Source organism: Dermacentor andersoni, chromosome 10, assembly GCF_023375885.2.
Source record: "Dermacentor andersoni chromosome 10, qqDerAnde1_hic_scaffold, whole genome shotgun sequence".
In the NCBI taxonomy this organism is placed as follows: domain Eukaryota; kingdom Metazoa; phylum Arthropoda; class Arachnida; order Ixodida; family Ixodidae; genus Dermacentor; species Dermacentor andersoni.
In genome coordinates this window covers 65078989-65098872 of record NC_092823.1, presented here as the reverse complement: position 1 = coordinate 65098872, position 19884 = coordinate 65078989, and the positions used below count along the sequence as shown (strand labels likewise).

General features: G+C 48.7%; 1 protein-coding gene across 1 annotated transcript; it reads right to left on the bottom strand.

Moving 5' to 3' along the window:
- Nucleotides 1–6724: 6724 nt before the first annotated feature.
- Nucleotides 6725–18849, bottom strand: LOC126543920 (uncharacterized). The gene is made up of 7 exons (XM_050191059.3): nt 18632–18849; nt 17392–17545; nt 16782–16894; nt 15718–15856; nt 14591–14770; nt 10132–10254; nt 6725–7056 (listed from the first exon to the last, which is right to left on the bottom strand). Exons 1-7 carry the CDS (start codon nt 18847–18849, stop codon nt 6856–6858), a joined length of 1128 nt encoding a protein of 375 aa, XP_050047016.3. The 3' UTR covers nt 6725–6855.
- Nucleotides 18850–19884: the final 1035 nt, after the last annotated feature.

Genomic DNA, 19884 nt, shown 5'->3' with positions numbered 1-19884 from the left:
TACAATTTTAACGAATCGGTTACAGAGCCATTGCTTTCCAGGCTATATTGTAGCATGGGTGCATGAATTTTTAAAAGACAGGGAGTTCTATTGTTTTCGAAGCGGCTATTCTTCCCGTACATATAAGCAAACAAGAGGTGTGCCTCAGGGATCGGTACTTTCACCAGTATTATTTAATATTTTACTGAAAAGAATCCCCGTTCACCCAGCTGTCAGTACATACGTTTATGCTGATGACATTGCCTTTTTTGGTATGGCTAGCGACATACACTCTCTTTACGAAATACTGCAGTCGTATCTAAGGGAACTGGAAAGCTGGCTGGATAGCTTACACTTAAACCTGAATGCTAATAAGTGTGCTATCCTTGTGTTTCCCGTTAAAGACCCAGTATACATATCGCTTAACTATCATCTCGAAGAGATCCCACAAGTAGAGTCACTAAAATACCTTGGAGTTATTTACAACAGAATTCTTAACTGGCGGCCGCATATTGAATATATTGCGACAAAAGGAGCTCGTTCAATGGGCATTTTGCGCAAGTTGAGCAACCGGAGAACAGGTATGCGAAGAAAATCCCTCTTGATGGTATATAAGATGTATGTTCGTCCAGTGTTAGAATTTGGATGCGTTTTATTCTCCGGTGATCCAGCATACAAGCTTCGGCCGCTAGTTTTGTTGGAACGAGAGGCGCTACGTCTGTGCTTAGGCCTCCCAAAATACGTTTCGAATGCCGTATTATACCTGGAGGCAAGAATCCCACCCATAATATGCCGATTTCGCCTTCTGACAGTTCAGACTTTCCTAAGGCTATATGAATCCCCATTAAACCGCCTTCAAATTATTTTCCTCTCTGATCCAGAATTATTGTTTCCTATTCATTGGCCCAGGTTTCATAGACCACAGATTATATTTGTGCAAACATTACTTGAACCACTAAATGTGCAAATTCGCGCGGTGCTTCATGATAATACGCATTCAAATTACCCAGAGATCAGGTTCGATGACATTTTCCCAAACCACGCGAAACTACTCCCTTACGGCATCTTAAACGCCATGTTGCAAGACCACCTAAGCAGCCTAGAAACAAACGTTATCATTGCAACAGATGCCTCACAGTGCGAGGAAAAAGCTGGCATTGGAATATTTTGTCCTGCACTCGACTGGTCTTTTTCTTTAAGGTTGCCTGATTTTGTGCCTATTTTTCTGGCCGAGTTGTTAGCAGTAATCCTAGCTTTACGTAAATTAGACCCAATTATTACAACGGCTGCCATTCTGGCTGACTCCCTTTCAGTATGCTCTTGCCTTACCGCTACTAATGAGTGACCCATGCTAAAACTATTCCACTTACTAGTTCCAGCCCATGTGCAATGTGCTCATTTGATTTGGGTGCCAGGGCATAAAGGTTTGTTTTTTAATGAAACTGCTGATTCACTGGCAAATGCATCGCTATCCGGCCCTGTTCTTCCTATTCTATCAGTGACAGCACAGATCACGGCGGCAAGATTTCGGATGCGGTCAATAAGATTAGCCTTATCAAACCCACATTTGACTGCTTCTCCAGAGTATAAGCACCTGGCATTTCCCTGGCATAGCGAATCCTGTGACACAAAGATGCTTGAGGTCTACCTCACCAAATTACGCTGCCGTGTACCCTCGCTGAATTTCTGTTTAAACAGGTCGGGTTTGGTTCCCTCCCCCCTCTGCTCTTTTTGTAATGAGGAAGAGACGATACACCACTTTCTTCTATCTTGTCGCCGCTTTACTGCGGTTAGAAAAAGATGGTTGGAAATACCTTTTCGAAGAATTGGCCTGGACTTGACAGAACCTGCAATTCTTTCGTTCGGAGCGTCCACTTTGGGATTCAGCCACACGGATGCATGCTTCGCTGTCCGAACATTTCTTACGGAATCTAAACGAATGCCCTGCTAAATTCCTTTCTTTTTGGTTTTACTTTTAAATTAATTATTACTCATTCAACATAACCTTCCTGATTTTATTTAACAGGTAATTAAGCGCTATTCAATGCTATTTCAATAGCTATTAGGAAATTTATGCTCCATAATAATTTCGAATAATCCACCCATTTCTTGGCCAATCCCCCATCGTGGGTAGGAGCCACACGCATCGCAGGCTACAACAACAAGAACAACAACAACTTTCTTTTGGGGCTCGTCCAATGCTTCGTCATCAGCCACGTCGCGTACGTTGCAGCCTACCACAGATGGCTGCAACACGAACGAAACAAAATCAACGTGCTCATCAGAAGAGTGTACAAGACGGCGCTGGGCCTGTTCGAGTCCACAAGCACGACCCGCTTGTTAGAACTCGGGCTACACAATACGCTCGAAGAAATAGCCGAAGCGCAACGTACCTCCCAACTGGAGCGGCTGTCCATGACCAAAGCCGGGAGGAAGATACTGGACGATCTGGGAATCAGACGCTCGAACGAGGTGGAGATGAAGCTCCCCGTCCCCGAAGAGGTCCGACGCCAGACCAGAATCGACCCCATACCGAAGAACATGAATCCCGAGTTCAACATGGGAAGAAGAGCGGCGAGGGCCAAGGCTCTCATCGACCACCATGCCAACGACGAACACGCGCGGTACGTGGACGCGGCCGAATGCCAACGGAACGCCTTCGCAGCGGTCGTCATAGAGGCGTCAATCGGCGCCACGAGGACGGCAGCGAGCGTGAGAAGCACCGAAGCGGAACAAGCGGAGGAGGTAGCCATCGCCCTGACCATCGCCGACGCAGACTGCCACACGGTGCTGAGTAACTCAAGACAGGCGGTGCGAAACTTCGCCAAAGGCCAAATCTGCAGGGAGGCTGAGCGCGTACTGCGAGCGGTCAAACTAGAAGAAAGACTCAAGTGGTTCCCGGCGCACGCGGGCGACGCGTCGGAACGCAATGAGAACCATAATGAGACGGCACACGCCGCGGCGCGAGCGCTAACCAACCGCGCCCCGGCGACAGACCATCCGACGTGGTTCGGAACCAAGGACCGCATGACGGATTACAATGAAATCACGAAGGCCTACCGCCTGGCTCGCAGAACTCTCCCACCCCCGCACCTGAGACTGAGTCGAGCGGAGGCGGTAGTGCTGAGACAGCTCCAGACCGGATCGCTACTGAGCCCGAAACTGATGAATCGCATGTACCCCGAGACATATCCGACAGATATGTGCAGAGTCTGCCGGAGGGAGACCGCAGACTACACGCACATATTACGGGACTGCATTAAATGTCCAGAAGACGCTAAATCAAGAACACTCCCACCGCGGCTCGAGGCAGCCGCGAAGAGCTACGACCGAGACGATCAGCTCTGGGCCGTCCAGCAGGTCCTCGAGGCGCTCGAAAGGCACGGACCCAGCGAGCCGGCAACGGCGAGCGGAGACCCGCGCCGAGTAACGGCAACTTCAAGGATGACATAGGCCCTCATCGGGGCGCGCGAGCGCCTAACTGCAGGCATAAATAAAATTTCTCCAATACAATCCAATCTTTCGGGGCGACTTCACTGGGATCCAGCCACAGGTGTGCTTTTCTTGCAGTTTGCAATTTTATTAGAGAGACAAAAAGAGTACCTTGCTGAATTTCTAAATTTATCAATAATTTCTATTATTTCATTTCTTTACGTTAACTTATTTTATCAAAATTCCTAACAACATTTTCATCACACTTCTAAATTACAGTTCTATTGCCCCACGCTCAACTATTCAAATCTAGTTTCGCTTTACTTCTAAGCGTACGGAAAACCGCCTGCTTCTTGGCCAATCCCCCACAGTGGGCATGCGCCACTGTTTAGGATACAAGACAACACAAGACAACACTCCATGTTCGCTGGCCGTCCGAGCAGCGAAGGACACGCATGCTGTGGCCGACAGCACCTCCACGAATTCGGCTGCTACCATCAGCCCTCCTCATCGCACCGAGAATTTAAACACAGATAAAACATTTGACCGTGTCATACAGACGAAGCGCGCTACTCAGGCGCCATATCGTATCCGTCGTCGCCGCAAAGCCCTGCTTGCGCGACACTACGCTTTTCTTCATACGCTTTCGCCATACCCTCCTCCTCCGCTTTCCTCCTCGCGCTCTCTTCGCTATCGCCGTCTTTCATCTGCCGCTGCACTCCGCGTTCGCTTTCATTTCTCGCTGTGTTCGTTCGCTCGGTTACGAGGGACAACGCCGACGCTCGCCGCAGGAACGGGAGCCTAAGAACTGCGCTCTACATATAGACCGTTTTTTCGTAGGCGCCGCCATATTGTGAACGCAGTGGCGCCGCCTATGAGCAGCGCCATACTGGCTTGGGTGAAAGCGGTCTTTTGCATGGCAGGTATACGCTCGGCGGCAGGTTCTGGCGTTTGTTTTCGCGGTCGTGCTTTCTGTTTAGTATGACGCGCGTCTTCTACATGGTAAACGGTTCTGTGAGACTTGCTGAAGTGGTTTAAGGCGTCATGGCCGGAATTTCTGCTGGCGTTGAGGCGGACGGAACACGCAGCGCGATGTGTGCGCGCATATTTGAGCCTACAATCAGCCTCGGAGATCAATTGTGTATTTCCGAATGTTCCAATCAGTAATGTGACCTTATTACAGTATCCTCTATTTCTAAGCTGCGGTTTAGGAGCCATGAAACATACGCGACGATCGTAACAGCGTAGGTACCGTTCTGCTACGATAGGAGCTGTGCTATTATACTTTGACAAGCGTTCAAACTATTCGCTGCAGGTTACATTGCGTGACTACTTGGTTGGATGGATGAGGTTTCCACCCATGAATAAAATAGTTCTGGCTAGTAATAGCAGCATACCTTATACAGTCTGAATTAAGCTTGTCCAGCAAAGCGACCGTTTACGAACTGCGCGAGCGTCCTAAGCAGTATTAGGTGCTGGATTACAGATATCTTTGTTCTATATAGCGCATGGTCCAAGCATACGGAATCAGCGGTTTTATATTTATAAACGTTGTGAGACGTTAGCCCGTTTTCTCTTGCTTTTTAGAGAAAGAGGATGATAACCGAATTTTTTTTTCGGTTGTGTTCGTTCAGTTCTCTACGACGTACTCACACGTATTACGGAAATTTTGCGCTCAAAAAATAGCCATCGCATTCTTTTTATGCGAACCCTCTCATATATTATGGCTGTATACAGGCCAAAAAGGCAATGCCGAAGCACACAGCTTATATATGTATCGTGCTGGCTCACCAACCGCAGTGATCGCTGTGTTGAGCAGCGCCACGGGCCTCATGCAGCAAGGCTAGCGTAGACATATGGTAATTTCAAGCATACTACACTTGAAATGCGTGAGAACGATGCCAGTGTATCACAAATATTTGATAGCGCCTGCCGCTTAGATGTTTCATGCGCTCTTATGTTTTATGTTTTACTCCCTACGCGATCGATCAGACAGTGAGCTGATTTACCATTTAATGCTGCTAATACAGATACGCCGGTTTTCTTTGTTGAATTAAAATCGATATAAGCAAAATAGTAAACAACACATACATGCACCGCGATTGATAATGCGCGTACACCGCGGCTGATTATGCGAGTCACATTTTTGCGCACCCAAGACATATTTCTGCCTAAAGTAGTTACCGATGCACCGAAAGGCTTCCCTGACGACCTTATATGAACGAACATGGCGTAAATTTCACAAAGTACGATCTAAAACATCTCGAAATCGTTCCGCAGCACGCGACAGCAATACTTTCAAGCAGCGCCGCGCCGGATCGCCCAAGCCAGAGAGGAGGAAAGGCTCTCCGCGCGCCCTATCCTCCTCGCCCGATGAAACGGTCTATAGCGCAGCAAGCTTTAGAAATGTCAGGCGGAAACTCCTCTGGAAGTTGTCTAATTATGCGTGAGCATTGTGCCACTTGCTCATTTCCATGCAGCTCGGTGTCGTTATCAGTGTTATGAAACTTGATCCTACCAGTATAACCCCTTATCAACTTTTATTGGTCGCTATCAACCTTATCGGAGTCGATGCGAGCCTTACCAACCATTAACCGTAGGCATCAACCTTATGGCCATCGATCTTATCCTAATGAACCCTCATCGGTCCTTATTAACCTTATCGGGACTCCTCCGACCATTAGAGGCCCTTATCACTCCTTAGCACCTTATCCAACCACGTCGAACCATTATCAACAGGGATGAGTACCATATAACTCCTAATCACTTATCAACTCATTGACTGCTTACCTGTGTCTGTTGCGCCACGTGAAGAGAATGAGCCCTCAGAGATCGGTTGCATTTCATTCATATTGGAAAGACAGAACGCCGACCAAAACGGTGTTGTTGAATGGGCTAAAAGGTTTGACTCCCGCCGGAAGGCTTCCGCTTGGAAGCCGAAACGTCTAACCCCTTCGACAGCACCATTTTGGCCGGCGTTCTCTTAACTGTCTGTCTAATGCATGTATGAAATCATTCCTTGATGTACGTGCCTACCTGCTTACGCACCATCACACGCACCTGGCTGTTCTCCAGTTTTGCAACCGCCATTGCTGTAAGGGTGCTGCCAACGTCCGGGTATAGTTGGACAAGGGGCGATGTAGCACTGTCACAGACAGCCGTCCCTGTCTAGATTAGGGGTCCTGTGAAAACTGAATGGTCAATAAAAAATAGTGAATTCAACCTGGCTTGCGATTTGTTCCTATCACCAAGATAGCTTAAATTGGCGCCCATGTTCGAAGCACCGGAAAGAAAAGCGAAGCAGACAAGCGCAGCCTGTGTGTTCACCCACTTCCATTGGGAAAATCAAAGTGCCTAAATATTTATTATAACACCGTCAGTGCCTTGCCGTGGGCACTGCGACAAGTCAGATTACTCCGCGTTGAAAACGCGCCGCGGGGCTGCTCAAATTGAGTTCATGCACTGATCGAAATTCCAGTGGTATCTGGAGATGTAGTCGTTCAGGCTGCTCAGCACCTTGAGTCGGGTGAAATTGCCGGCTTCGATCTGCAACGAGTTGCACGCCTCGTCTGCGACGTCGAGGTTGATGTCGAAGGTGGCGACGCCGAACGGCACGTTCGGGTAGGCCAGCATTGCCCTGCATACCTGAAAGCGACGAGAAGGAGAGGGCAGCATTTGTGGAAAGGGTGAGCCGCGAGCGAGTGACGGGCATTCGACTTGGCTTACGTCTCGAGGCGCAGGTCAATTAGAGCAACCGTAGTGGGCAGCAGTGACGCGTTACTAAACGCGACCGTACGTACCGAGTCACATCACAACGAAACCAACTATTGAAACGAGAAGCGTTACGTTTTGGGTGAGTTGGTTGTGCATGATTATTTAGAGACTTGTGCGCGCACAGAGGCAGGACAGGAATTGAAATTAAACTGTTGGGTTGATCCTCTCGAAGATTCACGGAGAGTGTAGAACTCCGTAATAGATTTGAGCGCCGAAGTTTTTTTTTTGTTTAGATTAACCTGCACCCAAAGCGTGGTACGCGAACGTTTTCGTACTAGGCATCCGTCGCAATGCGGCCGTCGCAGACGGGCATCGAACGCGCGACCTCGCGTTCAGAAGGACATCACCATAGCCACTCAACCGCCGCGGCGGGTCCACATCCCGCTATAGTTCTGTGAAATTTAATAAAAACTGAGGGAGTGCAGGCGCGTTGCTTTTCGCCGAGGATCGTGTATATCGGAGGAAGCCGATCCACATGTATGAGCTCACAGTTTCAGGCGCAGGGACCGTGAGTTATCTTAAAGGCGTCGACTTACTTCAATAGTAGTGTGCCAGTTAAAAAAAAAAGAAGTAGCTTTGACACGCGACAAAGAACGTCGTCAGTGTCGGGTACGTTTCCCCTTACAGCGCGCATCCGGTACGTTTAATGCGAAACCTTTCCTAATGCAAAAGCATTATACGCCCCATTCAGCAAAAATCTCTTGGTGTCGGCATGACCGAAAGATGGCACCAAAGTTGGCCTACGGCGCAAATAGTATAAACTCGGGAAAAGATATTCAGATTGGTGTGAAATTTCTCAGGGAGGTTCAAAACAACGTAAATTAATGGCTTTGAAGATAGGACGTGGTACATTTCGCTGTGGGTGGGAATCCAACCCGAACATCCGTGGTGGGAGACGGGTACGCCTCCCCGACGCCACGGCGGCTCCACGGTTCTGGTTGACTTAATATGAGCCTAGTGCGCGCGTCATTGGGCACGTGACGGCGCAGCCATTGGGGAGGAGGTGGTGCGACGTCATGACTGTATAAAACGGGGGCATTCATGACGTTCCGAGGTCTCCAAATGGTATGATGCTTTCGCATTCTCACACGTGTAGGCATATTCAAGTGCCTTTCGCGAGTTTTTTCTTTTTTTTTTTTAGCTTTTAACCCTGCAATTAATTTCCGGAACGTAAGTCGATAGCTGTAGGTTCGTGCCTGGACCTCCTTTGGGGACTCTGGGGAAAAAAATTACGCAACTAATGGCAGTATTGAATTCTGCTCCTCTAGTGCAACAACCAGATACTCTGCGCATTTGGCGACAGACGCATGCATGGAACAAGAGAATAAATATCTTAAGAATTCTCTTTGCTCGCGTAAGCAGTGCTATGACTCGGTCGGCCCGTGCATGACGTCACATGACCACAATTTCAAGCAGGCATGTGCGAATATTCGAAACTTTCGAATAGCGAATCCAATAGTGCCCTATTCCATTCGGTCTTCAAATCGAATAGTCTCTATTCGTTAATGCGTATATTTTTCGAATAGCTTGTAAATACTGCAAAACGTCAACTGCGCTCAAAACATAACAACTGGAGTAGTGGAGCAGGCCACGTAGCGTAAGTATCCATACTTTAATGAGTATACAGCGATCATTCACAATGTCTGAACAGCCCTGCGCATGCGAGGAAACTACTTGTATGCTCATAATGCTCCATTTATGCTTTTAATAAACAACGTTTCATAACCTACTATGTAATGACAGAAACTTGATAACTTTAAGGATACTGGAATGTGAACGTCGTTTTATATTATTTATGATATCGGCTGTTCATTATTCAAAAATTGTTTCGAAACGTATTCGATACTCCATCCGCTTCTCGCACTATTCGATTAGTATTCGATTCGGTCTCAGAAAATAGTGTAGCGCACCCCTAACAATTCGTTTATAAAAATCACAACGCTTCAATTGACCTTTGTTCTTGCCCATACTGACAGCTGTGGCATGAAAGTTACAAACAGGGTTCAGGTGATTCCGAAAGGCTGGCTTACGTTTCGATCGGTGAGGCTATTTTTGTTAAAATCCTACCTATCGATCTGAAAGGCTTTGACAAAAATAGGCCAACTCATCGAAACTACAGCTTTTGTGACGCACGTTATCCCTGTTTGTAACTTTTGCACCGCAGTGTGCTACTCCACCTGCCGGCTCCCTTCTTGACTAGTGACAGCTAGTGCTTTGCAGGCATTGTTTCACAATGCCTGCAAAGCATCACCTTTCACTAGTCCCCACCACTAGTCACAGCACCACCGGCCCAGCTCGTGACGGAACAGGTTGTAACGTTTCCAAGCCGGAGTACACCAAATAAATTCCCATTCTATCGTCGTCGTCGTGCCGTCGTGCTGCCGGTGTCGCACACACACGACACAAACACACAATTGCTTGCTTTACACAAATATGTTGCGCCAGCTCGTGTCCCTTTATGGAACTCCCGGCGATGCTAGAAGGCTGCAAGATGCTACGCGTAAAATTGATGCGCACAGTTCATGCGATCTGCATAATTTCTCTGTCACAAACAGGACTATGGGACACGCATGGCACTCCTAAGAAAAAAAGTGCCGGCTACGCCACGTGCACAGTGGATCTTCTTGAATTCAGCGTGTAGAAAAAAAAAAAAACTGATTTTTTGGAAGTTTAGAAATATAAAGCATCATAAATAAAGCCACAAAATGTCCGAGACACAAGCAGGAGTATTTATAAAGTTTATATGCTACCCATAATGCCTACGTAGCAATCGGATTTGCCTTTACCACTTTATCGAAGTAACTCAGAGTGTGGAAGAAACTGTGAATGCTACAGTTTTATCTTGTTCTCATTTTTTGGGATTTCCCCTTCTCCGATGCCTTTCCAGTGTCCCCAGAGATAACGCTCTTGTCAGACTCGGTTTACTAATTCACCAAGTAAAGTCACCTTTGTTCTGATCGTTAATTCCGTGTCGTACGTGACTGTTCGTTCTTGCTGTGTATCATAGGCAAAGGCGGACTCCCCGTCTCTGAAGTAGTTGAAGTTTGAGCCGTACTGACCCTTGCAAACCTGCGACAGAGAGAACAAGGTTAGGTTGTAGTCACAGAACGAGATTTTGTGATGTTGATCCGTTTTCCCGCACGCTAGAAATATGTGTTCAAAACATGACGGCCATGACGTCATTACGTCTCCTGTAATGTCTTACAGCTCTGGCGGTACAAAAAAGCATGACCCAGGAATTTAGCTTCCCCTGCTCTGAGAGTTCCGTCGTTGGGGCTGCGATTTGGACATTGTCTGTTAATCCCGATAGCCAAGTTGTTCTTTTACCAAGCGGATCTCATCGCCACTACCGGCCGTAAGGGCCGTGTCCTCGCATTCTTCACTTGGGACAGCTAGCATTTTCAGTCGCTGTCGTTTCACACGCCGAGATTGCAACCAGAGGCGTCCGCCGACACTGCATGTCCTAATGAGCAGTCCGCCCAGACTGGTCCTTCTGGAAGTGGCGCTCGAGGTACCAGTTTGCCCCCGCGTAATGGTGGTCATGGGGGAAGCGCCACCCATTACACATAGTGCAACATAGTGCCGCAAATAACCGCCTCGTAAACCATGCTAAACGCATTCTTGAATAGCAACCAAGCGTACGCGGTTCTTCACATTTCTTTAGAGAAAGTGAAGTCTGCGCATACGAAGCTACCGGCACTACGCGCACTCTGCAAACATTGCAGATCGCTTCGAAGATGAGGCCCGCGCGGGCGCGCCCTTTGGCCAGGTCGCAGATCGCTTTCAAGACACACGAGCGCCGGCAACGCGTTCCTGCGGCGTCCGTCAAAGGCGTCTACTACGGCGTCCGCGATTCGCGTGGCCAACGCCGCAGTAGACGCCGCGGTTGTGTCCATTCTGCGTGGAGCGGCGGGTGAGGAGGACATCGAGACACCCTAGCAGCCGCCGGAGATGAACGCCTACCCTCCCTCGCCTGCCCCCCCCCCCCCTCCTGCCTCGCGCTCCACAGGAGAGGGCACGTATCCGGGCCGCGTTTCTCACTAGCGCACACGATTGAGCCGCGTTCGCTGGCTCATCCTCACACGCTTTCATTCATACGGAACCTCACGGCGACGCCGACAGCAGAAATGCGCCAGGAGTGCCCATATATTTAATATCGCAATGAAACAGATTGAATATTGAGGAGCAATTCCACTCTGCTAAGGTGGATGACCAGCGAAGCTGTAGCATATCACAGATGGTAACTGTATTTATTTTCATCATTTCGTAATAGCAGTGACGATAGCTTTGTGATTACTGTGATATACACTGATTGGTTGTTAGAGTGCTGGTTAGAATGTTGGTCAAAGTTAAATGTATGCAAGGCCGTTTTGTTGAGTAGTTGAGTGACTTGGAGAGGTGTGTTGCTTCAAACTTTTCCAGCGCAAACTGAGTGAATCATTTCTTGTCTGGTTTTGAAATGTACACAGTGAAGTCTCCAACGATGATCAGAGGGGTAGTGTCATCACGGCTAGCCCATGCAAAGTGCGTGGTCATGAACTTCTCGATATCACACTTGGGCGTGCCTGGAGTATATGCAAAGCGGATATCACAATTCCGTCTTTCGTTTGTACGGCACAGACATCCATCTCCACAGTAGCTGGCATTGTCGACTTGCGAGTCAAGAGGACAAATGGACAGACGTTTTCACCTTTGCGTATATGGCAACGCCTCCTGCTCGTGAGTCTACGTGCTGTTCACAAACTACTTGAACCCTACGCGGCTATGAGCCATTGAATTTTTGCTTGCTTACGGGGGTACGAGCCATTGCTTCCGCGGGTATGAGCCATTGATGATCACAGTTTTCGATGCTGTTCTCTATGTTGCAGGCATGATTAGGAAGAATGCAGGCATTATATTCGCTTCACTTTTCTCAGTGCGTTTAGCCTCTGCCTTACGGGGCTATGAGCCATTACATTTTTGCTTGCTTAGGGGGCATGAGTCATTGCTGATGATGACAGTTTTGCTCACACGTGAAAATTTCACGGAATCCTAGCTATAAACAGCTCCTCTGTAATAGTCTTACGTTATTCCAGCCTATATACATCTTTCTGCGTTTCCTGTCGTTCGAAGCGTGAGCAAAATGGCTCCTCCGGCAATTGACACCTACTAGAGCACAGCGAAGACTCTCGGAAACCCGTTGGAACTTGGGGAAACCTGCCGGAAGCCTGTTTAAATGTGCCAGAACCTGTTGGAAAGTTCGTGGAACATGGGGCCGACACCGGGCGACGCTATGCCCTAACAGCGGTAAAAATGCGTCTCTTTGTGGTTGCCTCGGCGCCTTTTGGATATCGTGTAATGCGAATACACCCGTTGCTTTCGTGCCAGTGATCGGAAATGACAGCTTCGCGCACCTCCTCACGTCACAGATATCTAAAGGAAGAACCGAGGCAGATAGCTCTTCACATCGACTGAGTCCCAACTCAAATACCGCGAGAAGATGAAAGCCCTCGGACACTTATACCCCCCCCCCCCCCCCCTTACAACATGCCACATACGTCACCCAATCTTGTTTTAGGCGGCAACCATTTGAAGTGTATTACACGCACACCTCAAGCGTTCGCTTGTCACAGCCTCGGCGCGTGCATACGCGATGGCTATGGTGTATAGGCCGGAGTGTGTTCCGTGAATGTGCGAGAGCATAATTCAAGTTTGTACTTTGCGTATCCTACTTGAGCTAAGCTGTATGGCTAAGTAGGATTGAACAGGCAGCATTTTTCAATCGAAATTGTATACAGTATTAATGCGACTTTCGAATACCTAATATAATATCCAACATAATACTAAATAGCTTGAGCTGGTATGAGTATAAACGTAAACATGAAAAAAAATGAGCATGGTAGCAACACACGACTTATTTCCTGCAACGTAAGAAATGCTGTTCGAAAGCCCGTGAAAAATGGCAGCCTATGTTCGAGCGCAATGTGACAGGTCAGGCTATGTGACCGCGGGATTTTAAGGTGACCATGTCACATAAATTTAACAATATGCCTTGGCTCATGTAAATTACACGTTATGTCATGGCAGGCAGAGTCTATAATCGCAGCACGTAAACCTGCATATTCATGCACAATCAAACATTCGTATATTGGACTGGAATATAACATATATTTTCAAATCAAGTACGTCGATTCAAAACAGGGGTATTAGATTCGTACTGGAACGCACTTGTTATCGTGGTACCGAGGATGAATCGATGAATAAGCGCCTAAATGTACAACCGCGAGGCGTACATTGTGAATCGCAGCTGTTACAAATGACATTTATTAATTCACAGCGTACACGCACTACTGCTGTGCGCGAGGTCGCGGGTTCGATTGGTGCAGCTGCATCTTGGGGAGGGCGGAACGCAGAAGCTTCCACGAAGCGCGCTTTAGGTGCGCGTCAAGGAACACACGATGGTGGAAATTAAATCGCGGCCCCCCGGCCCCTACGACGTCAATGCATATAGCCGTGTTCCAGGTTTGGCACGTAAGCTTGAAAAAATCACAATGGGGAATGGGGAATGGTCACAATGGGGAATGGAAAGGAAATTAAAATTAAGTTTTAGGATTTCGTGCTTTAAACCAGGTTATGAGGTACGCCGTAGTTGCGGACTCCAAATTAATTTTGATCACGTGTTCTTTTTTTTTTAGAGTGCTCCTAAATCTAAGTGTAACAGCGTTATAGCATTTCGCCTGCACGGCCGGGATGAGGCCGCGCCCTTGAGCTCCGCATTGCAACGCGCCATAGATGCTAAGCTATACTGCGGTGGGTGGAATAAGAAGAAATGCGGGCACCCAAGTACGTTTTCGTATGGCAACATTGTCTTGCACTCTATTCCTGCCGGTTCCGAAAGGCTGGGCCACCCCCCTTCCCCGTACACATGTGTAGCTGTGTATGGCTCTTGATTGAGAGATACTATTTTAACGCGACAGCGTTAAGGAGCTCGTGTCGCAGAAAAGCCGGTGTCGTCGGTGTCGGCGTCCGCGGCGTTGGCCGTGAGCGATAAATCCCGGCAGGCACTTCATGAATAAAAAACAACCTGCAAGAGGGGCTGGGTGGGAATCGAACCAGGGTCTCCGGAGTGTGAGACGGAGACGTTACCACTCAGCCACGAGTCCGATGCTTCAAAGCGGTGCAAAAGCGCCTCTAGTGAATGCGGTGTTGCCTTAGAAACGAGCCGTAGAAAGATATACTGCGGTGTATATCGGTAATTATGAACATGTAACTTACAGAAGTCGCAGTTACACGAGTAGCGAAGTGCGTTTCCGCTACATTTTCTCAATGGCAGTGAGCGCGACGATGCTCTTAGGTCGAGTGTTCTCGTTTTTCTCATTCCACCTGTACATCATGCACAGCTGTATACGTCATCGTGAGAACATACCGACGCCGGAGAAACGTCGCTGTCGCCGCTGTAGTCCCGGCACTTTTGGAACGGCTCGTAGAAGGAGGTGCTATGCACGGACGCTGGCCTGTAGAAGCGGGCTCGCAGCGTGAACGAGATGGTCACCGGCAGGTGAAGCTCGTGGCTGTGCATGCGCTCGATGTGGTGCATCGCCTCCATCTGAAAACGTGAAGGCTCGATGACAGAGGCCTTATACAGGGCGTGGCCTCCGAGATCGCGTCGGGCTTCGCTCATTGCAGTCGGCGTTCTGCCCAGAGAAAGAGCGTGGTCGTGACCTCCAACATCGATCGCACCGCGTGCGATATCGTCAATGTAGCCTATCCTGCAGTGTTGCCCGCTCCTTGGAACATGCGATAACCATCCCGGCTGCTTGCTGCAGCTGCCGCGAGGCTGCGGCACAAGTTTATGCTAGCCACGTTTATGCCACGTTCGCAGCAGCTAGCTTATTTATGGAGAAAGGCAACTTTGCATATTTTTTTTTTTTTGCAGGTAACTGTGCTAAGTGTTATATTGAACGGTCTGGACCATAATACGGAATCTTTCTTTCTTTTTTCTTTATTGATTTATTTAAGACAATACACAGATTGTCTTAGGGGACACGGCTAATGGCAAACATTTGCCTGACTAGGCCGTGCCGCCGCAAAATGGCAGTGCCAGGCTTTAAGGAGGTCACACATGAAATTAAAGTGGTACACATTTTCGAACACTTGAGTACACAATTCCCGTAAAATGAAAGAGAAAAGGTTAAGGTTTACACAGTTTTCTAAGCACTTGAAGCCCAACAACAACAACAAAAGAAACATGTACGATAATGTTCCCGCAACATTTCAGTAAGAACAGAGCAGCGATAATAGCAAAGCCGTGATTTTCTAACGATTAGAAAGAAAACTCACTTTCCTGTACCACCCATCATTTTCATGATAGCTGAAAGATGCCAGTGCCAAAATTCCCTCTGGCGATTTCGGTAGGAAACTGCAGGGTGTCTCGTCTCTGGTAGTTCGTCGTAAGCCGTAGTTCTTGCACCAAAAAAACCCGTCTACGTTGTTCCTTTCGCGCCAAGCTCGCGATCGCGACCACTTCTCGACGGCGAGTTAGCGGACGCTCACCACAGACGGCTGGTTAGATGAGGTGGCTTCCGCCGGGTTCTCCAGCAGCGTCGGGGGCAGGATAAGGCACGTCGGGAGCTCCTTATCCAGGTAGGCGACGTGAATTACGACGACGTATATGAACGGCTTGAAGACCTTCCTGCGTGAGTAGGAGGATGGTATGCAGTGCGAATTGTATGCCGCGCTTAACAGGTTGCGGCGGGCTGGCGTTTATAGAGGAGCTTAAGTTAAGAAGGTTTAAGTTTGGAGGCTCCCAATTCAACACGCATGAAAGGAAAGAAAAACTGCGTTACCGGGCAACCAGTGCGCGGAACTTGAAGAAATTTGTCGCATTTAAAGGAAGAAAGGTAACTGCTACTAAATATAGGGCGCGGATGTTCTTTTGGGCTGTCGATATTCGAAAAAAAAAAAATGCTGAAAAAAGTATTCTCGCAAAAGCAATCTCAAGTTTACAATGACCCTGTTGTAGAACAGCTCAGAAAAAAAAAAGAGAGATAGAAAGAAATGGCTTATCAAATATCTATAAGCTACACCTAACGGGTTATCTAAAGCGGACAAACTTCATGCATTCTACACCACTATGATGTTTATCAGTATTTCGTCAGTACGACTTTTACTTTTCAAAACTCTCGAGAACATTGTTAACGATTTCACGCAAGCAGTAAACTCATATAACAACATTATCCACTTCAGACGCTGTGACAGGTAATAGTTAGGACAACTGTTAAATTAGTTTTTGTGCAATTAAACTCACAAAAGCTGCGATCCATAGTTTTATTGCACTAACTTTCGGCAGTTTTCTTTGGGTAAAATTTCGAGGCTCTAAATGCAAACTGTTTTTTTCATAGTCCGTAGAATTTATCACTCTTCTTTAAATGCAACAAACGCCATTCAAATCAGTTGAACCTCTGTCTAATGTGAGCATTTTTGCGTGGCCCGTGTTTGTTCGAATAGTAAAATCTGAGTTGCATGGGCCCTAGCTAAAGCCTTTCCTAAAGAGACGTGCGTAGCTCGTCGTGCTTACTTTAGCGACTGCTACATGATACAGAAAATGGGAAACTCACTTCATATGCTGTATAACCTTTTCGTAAGAAGCATCTGGACGGTAGCTCACGCCAATGACTGTGTAATAGGGACGGCTGCCAGTCATTGTCTCCTGGATCTTCTTTTCTACCGCCTGTGGTCGAGAGAAAGAAGGCCGAAGAAGAACCTCCACTTATTTGGTTCGATTCCCCGTGATGGTTGGTGATTGGCTATCACGGGTGTCAGCATCTCACCTATGGATTGGAGACATATGTTAAATCTTTGACAATAATGTAAAGAGTGGCGCGGCAGCATCTGCACACAATCATCATTTCGGCGATCGTTCATGAACAGCGATTTCAAAACCAATTGTACCGGTGGTTTCTACAAGCAGTTTCCCCTCTTTCACACCGTAAGAATTGATGAGATTAGGAAACTTACAGGCTCAAGACATGGGTAATTGGGTATTAAGACAGGCATAATTGGAGATCACTGGGAGAATCCTTCGTCTTTCGGTTTGGACGTAAATAGGGTGATGAGGATGATGAAACCGCGATAATTACACCGAACAAACTCGCACCTTAGAATTCGCAAACGGAGTGGCCGATCTCGGCCAGTACAAGCTACTGCTTCTCAGCAGGCGTCGGTTACCTGCAAGAAGTACAGAAATTTGATGACGTCATCCTCTCCGCTTCCGGTACCGTACACACGAAGTGCGCCGAAGTGGCTCACTCCTCTGTTCCACAGCTCGACGATGCCGGACGTGAAACTGGGCAATGTCACGTCGAAATTGCGAACGTCCATTCTGGGGAGGATGAAAGCGCACGAGAAGCAAATTACGCAGACTCGACTCGCGTCGTGGAATCTGTGTGAAGCGAAGCTAGAACCATGTGGTTAATAAAATCCTGTACGACTAAATTCCGCTGTGGGAGTTCGCACGCCTTGCGGCTGCGAGAGCAGTCAGCTAAGTCTCGTTTTTAACGCGAAAGCGTTAAGGAGTTCGTGTCGCAGAAAAGCCGGTGTCGTCGGCGTCGGCCGTGAGCGAAAAATCCCGGAAGGCAATTCATAAATAAAAACAACTTGCAAGATGGGCTGGGTGGGAATCGAACCAGGCTCTCCGGAGTGTGAGACGGAAACACTACCACTCAGCCATGAGTTCGATGGTTCAAAGCGGGACAAAAGCGCCTCTAGTGAATGCGGTGTTGCCTTAGAAACGTGCCGTAGAAAGTTTTACTGCGGTGTATATCGGTAATTATGAGCATGTAAATTACAGAAGTCGCAGTTAAACGAGTAGCGAAGTACGTTTCCGCTACATTTCTTCTGCGCTTGGCGCACACGCAGAGCCATCTTGCGGCAAACACAGAAGACCTCCTCCTCGCAATGTACGGCGCTGCCCCGACAGGTGGCGCGCCACTCGCCCGCTTTCGCGTTCCAATCTTGAAGGCGAAGCTTAAGCGTCCTACAATTTTTTTTTCAAGCGCTCGTGCGAAACTTTAATCGTCTGTACACTCCGTGCCCATAGACGGTCGGCACCAAGCGGTATTTGCGCATTCAGACACGGGAAGTTCGCGGACCACAGGTCGTAAACAAAAATGGCCAGGCTTAGCTCGATTAAGCCAAGAATGCGTTGCATATTGCGCGGTCCGTGAGGTCACGCGCCGGCGCAGCGCCCCTAGCGGGAGGAGCGGGAGTCAGGTGGTGGCTGCGGCCGCGCGCGACCGCGCGAGTTGGGGCCCAGCTTTTCCTCCGGCTGTCGTGACGTCACGTCACGTGGTTGCGCTAAAGGTCAATGGTGGCTGCCCGGCCGCGCCCAAGGGCTGAACTGAGTGATTGCAATATGCAACGCATAAAAACGGCACTCGGAGCGGCCTCTCGCGGTTCGAGCACTCACAGCACGTCGAAGGAGACGCCGAAACCCGTGTACCGCATTGCTCGGCCCAGGTCCAGGAAGCGTTCGAGGCCTCCGTCGTAGGGTCCGGGCAGCTTGTTGCGGTCGTCGCGGTAGAGCGAGTCGTAGAAGAGGGCGTCGCACACCCCGTCCGCCGGGAGTACGCCGTCGGCGCCGAACGCGTTGCTCACGGAGCACACCATGGGCACCCGCTTGTTCATTGCCAGAGACACGACTGCGCACGTGGTGGGCACACACGTTGGCACGTGATATAGTTTCGTGGACGAACAGTGGCATAGTTGCGTGGACCAACACCGATGTCTTGGAGTGTTGTAAGCGCACACGGACCATGATGCAAGAAGGCGCAAGAAAGGCACAGACGCGCATGCGTGCTCGTTCCTGCGTGCTCGTTTTGCATGCGGTGCAGTAGGGCTCCACAGTATTGTACCAACAAGCCAGTATGGCAACACTAGTTGAACATTGACGATTTAGGCTGCGCGTGAGAAACGTGTACCGCCGCGCCTGCAGACTGCCTGTTTTGTCGGCGTTTCCTGATTACTCAACCCCATTGTACACTTAGCAGGCCGATGCAGAGCATCCCTGTTTCAATACAGCTTCGTATCGTCATCATTAACTAAACGGGATTCGTCACGTCCGCCAAATAAGCTTACCCTCTCAGCCAGAGTTTCCGACGATAAGTGCCAGGGAGAACTCCGGCGCTGCAACCATTCGGTCACCACGGGAATGAAAGTTAGTACACGGGTTTATGCTGGTGGCTTCAGACATTCTTGTGGCTTTGTGTAGTGCGCTTTATTTTTCCTTAATTTCCGAGCAACTGTGTTTTCGTAGACCCTTGGAGGAAGTAAGTTTATAGCACATGCGTAATTATTGTGAATCGTTCCACGTGTAACGCACCATCTTCGTAAAGACGATCGATTTGCATTAGCCGAGAATGACAAAGCTTACACAAGATCGTGTACTGCCCGCTCAGTCCCGTTATAGAACACTATAGTCCCGTGCTGGCAGAACCGCCATATTTGCTACTCCCGTAGACACTAGCGCCGGTGTTGGCTTTAGCGGCGCTTGGTGGAAACTAACTTCAGTGCAGCGTGGCCTCCGCGATCAGCTCCTTCGGCGCTGCCGGAGCCGATCACGGAGGCCACGAGTAGAGTATAGGCGCGTTGAATAGGCTAGAGAGCGCCGCGACGCGCTTTATCACCACCGCGTTGCAGACACCGGCCGCCAGGGATGCCCTA

Bases quoted from the DNA above. Each gene is read 5' to 3' on its own strand.
- LOC126543920 (XM_050191059.3), bottom strand. From the start codon at position 18,849: ATGAACAAGCGGGTGCCCATGGTGTGCTCCGTGAGCAACGCGTTCGGC. The intron at 14,771-15,717 runs GTGAGCGTCCGC...TCACGTTTTCAG, and splicing joins CATCTAACCAGCCGTCTGTG to ATGGAGGCGATGCACCACAT. The intron at 7,057-10,131 runs GTGACTTTACTT...CGTCGCTTTCAG, and splicing joins AATTAACGATCAGAACAAAG to GTATGCAGGGCAATGCTGGC.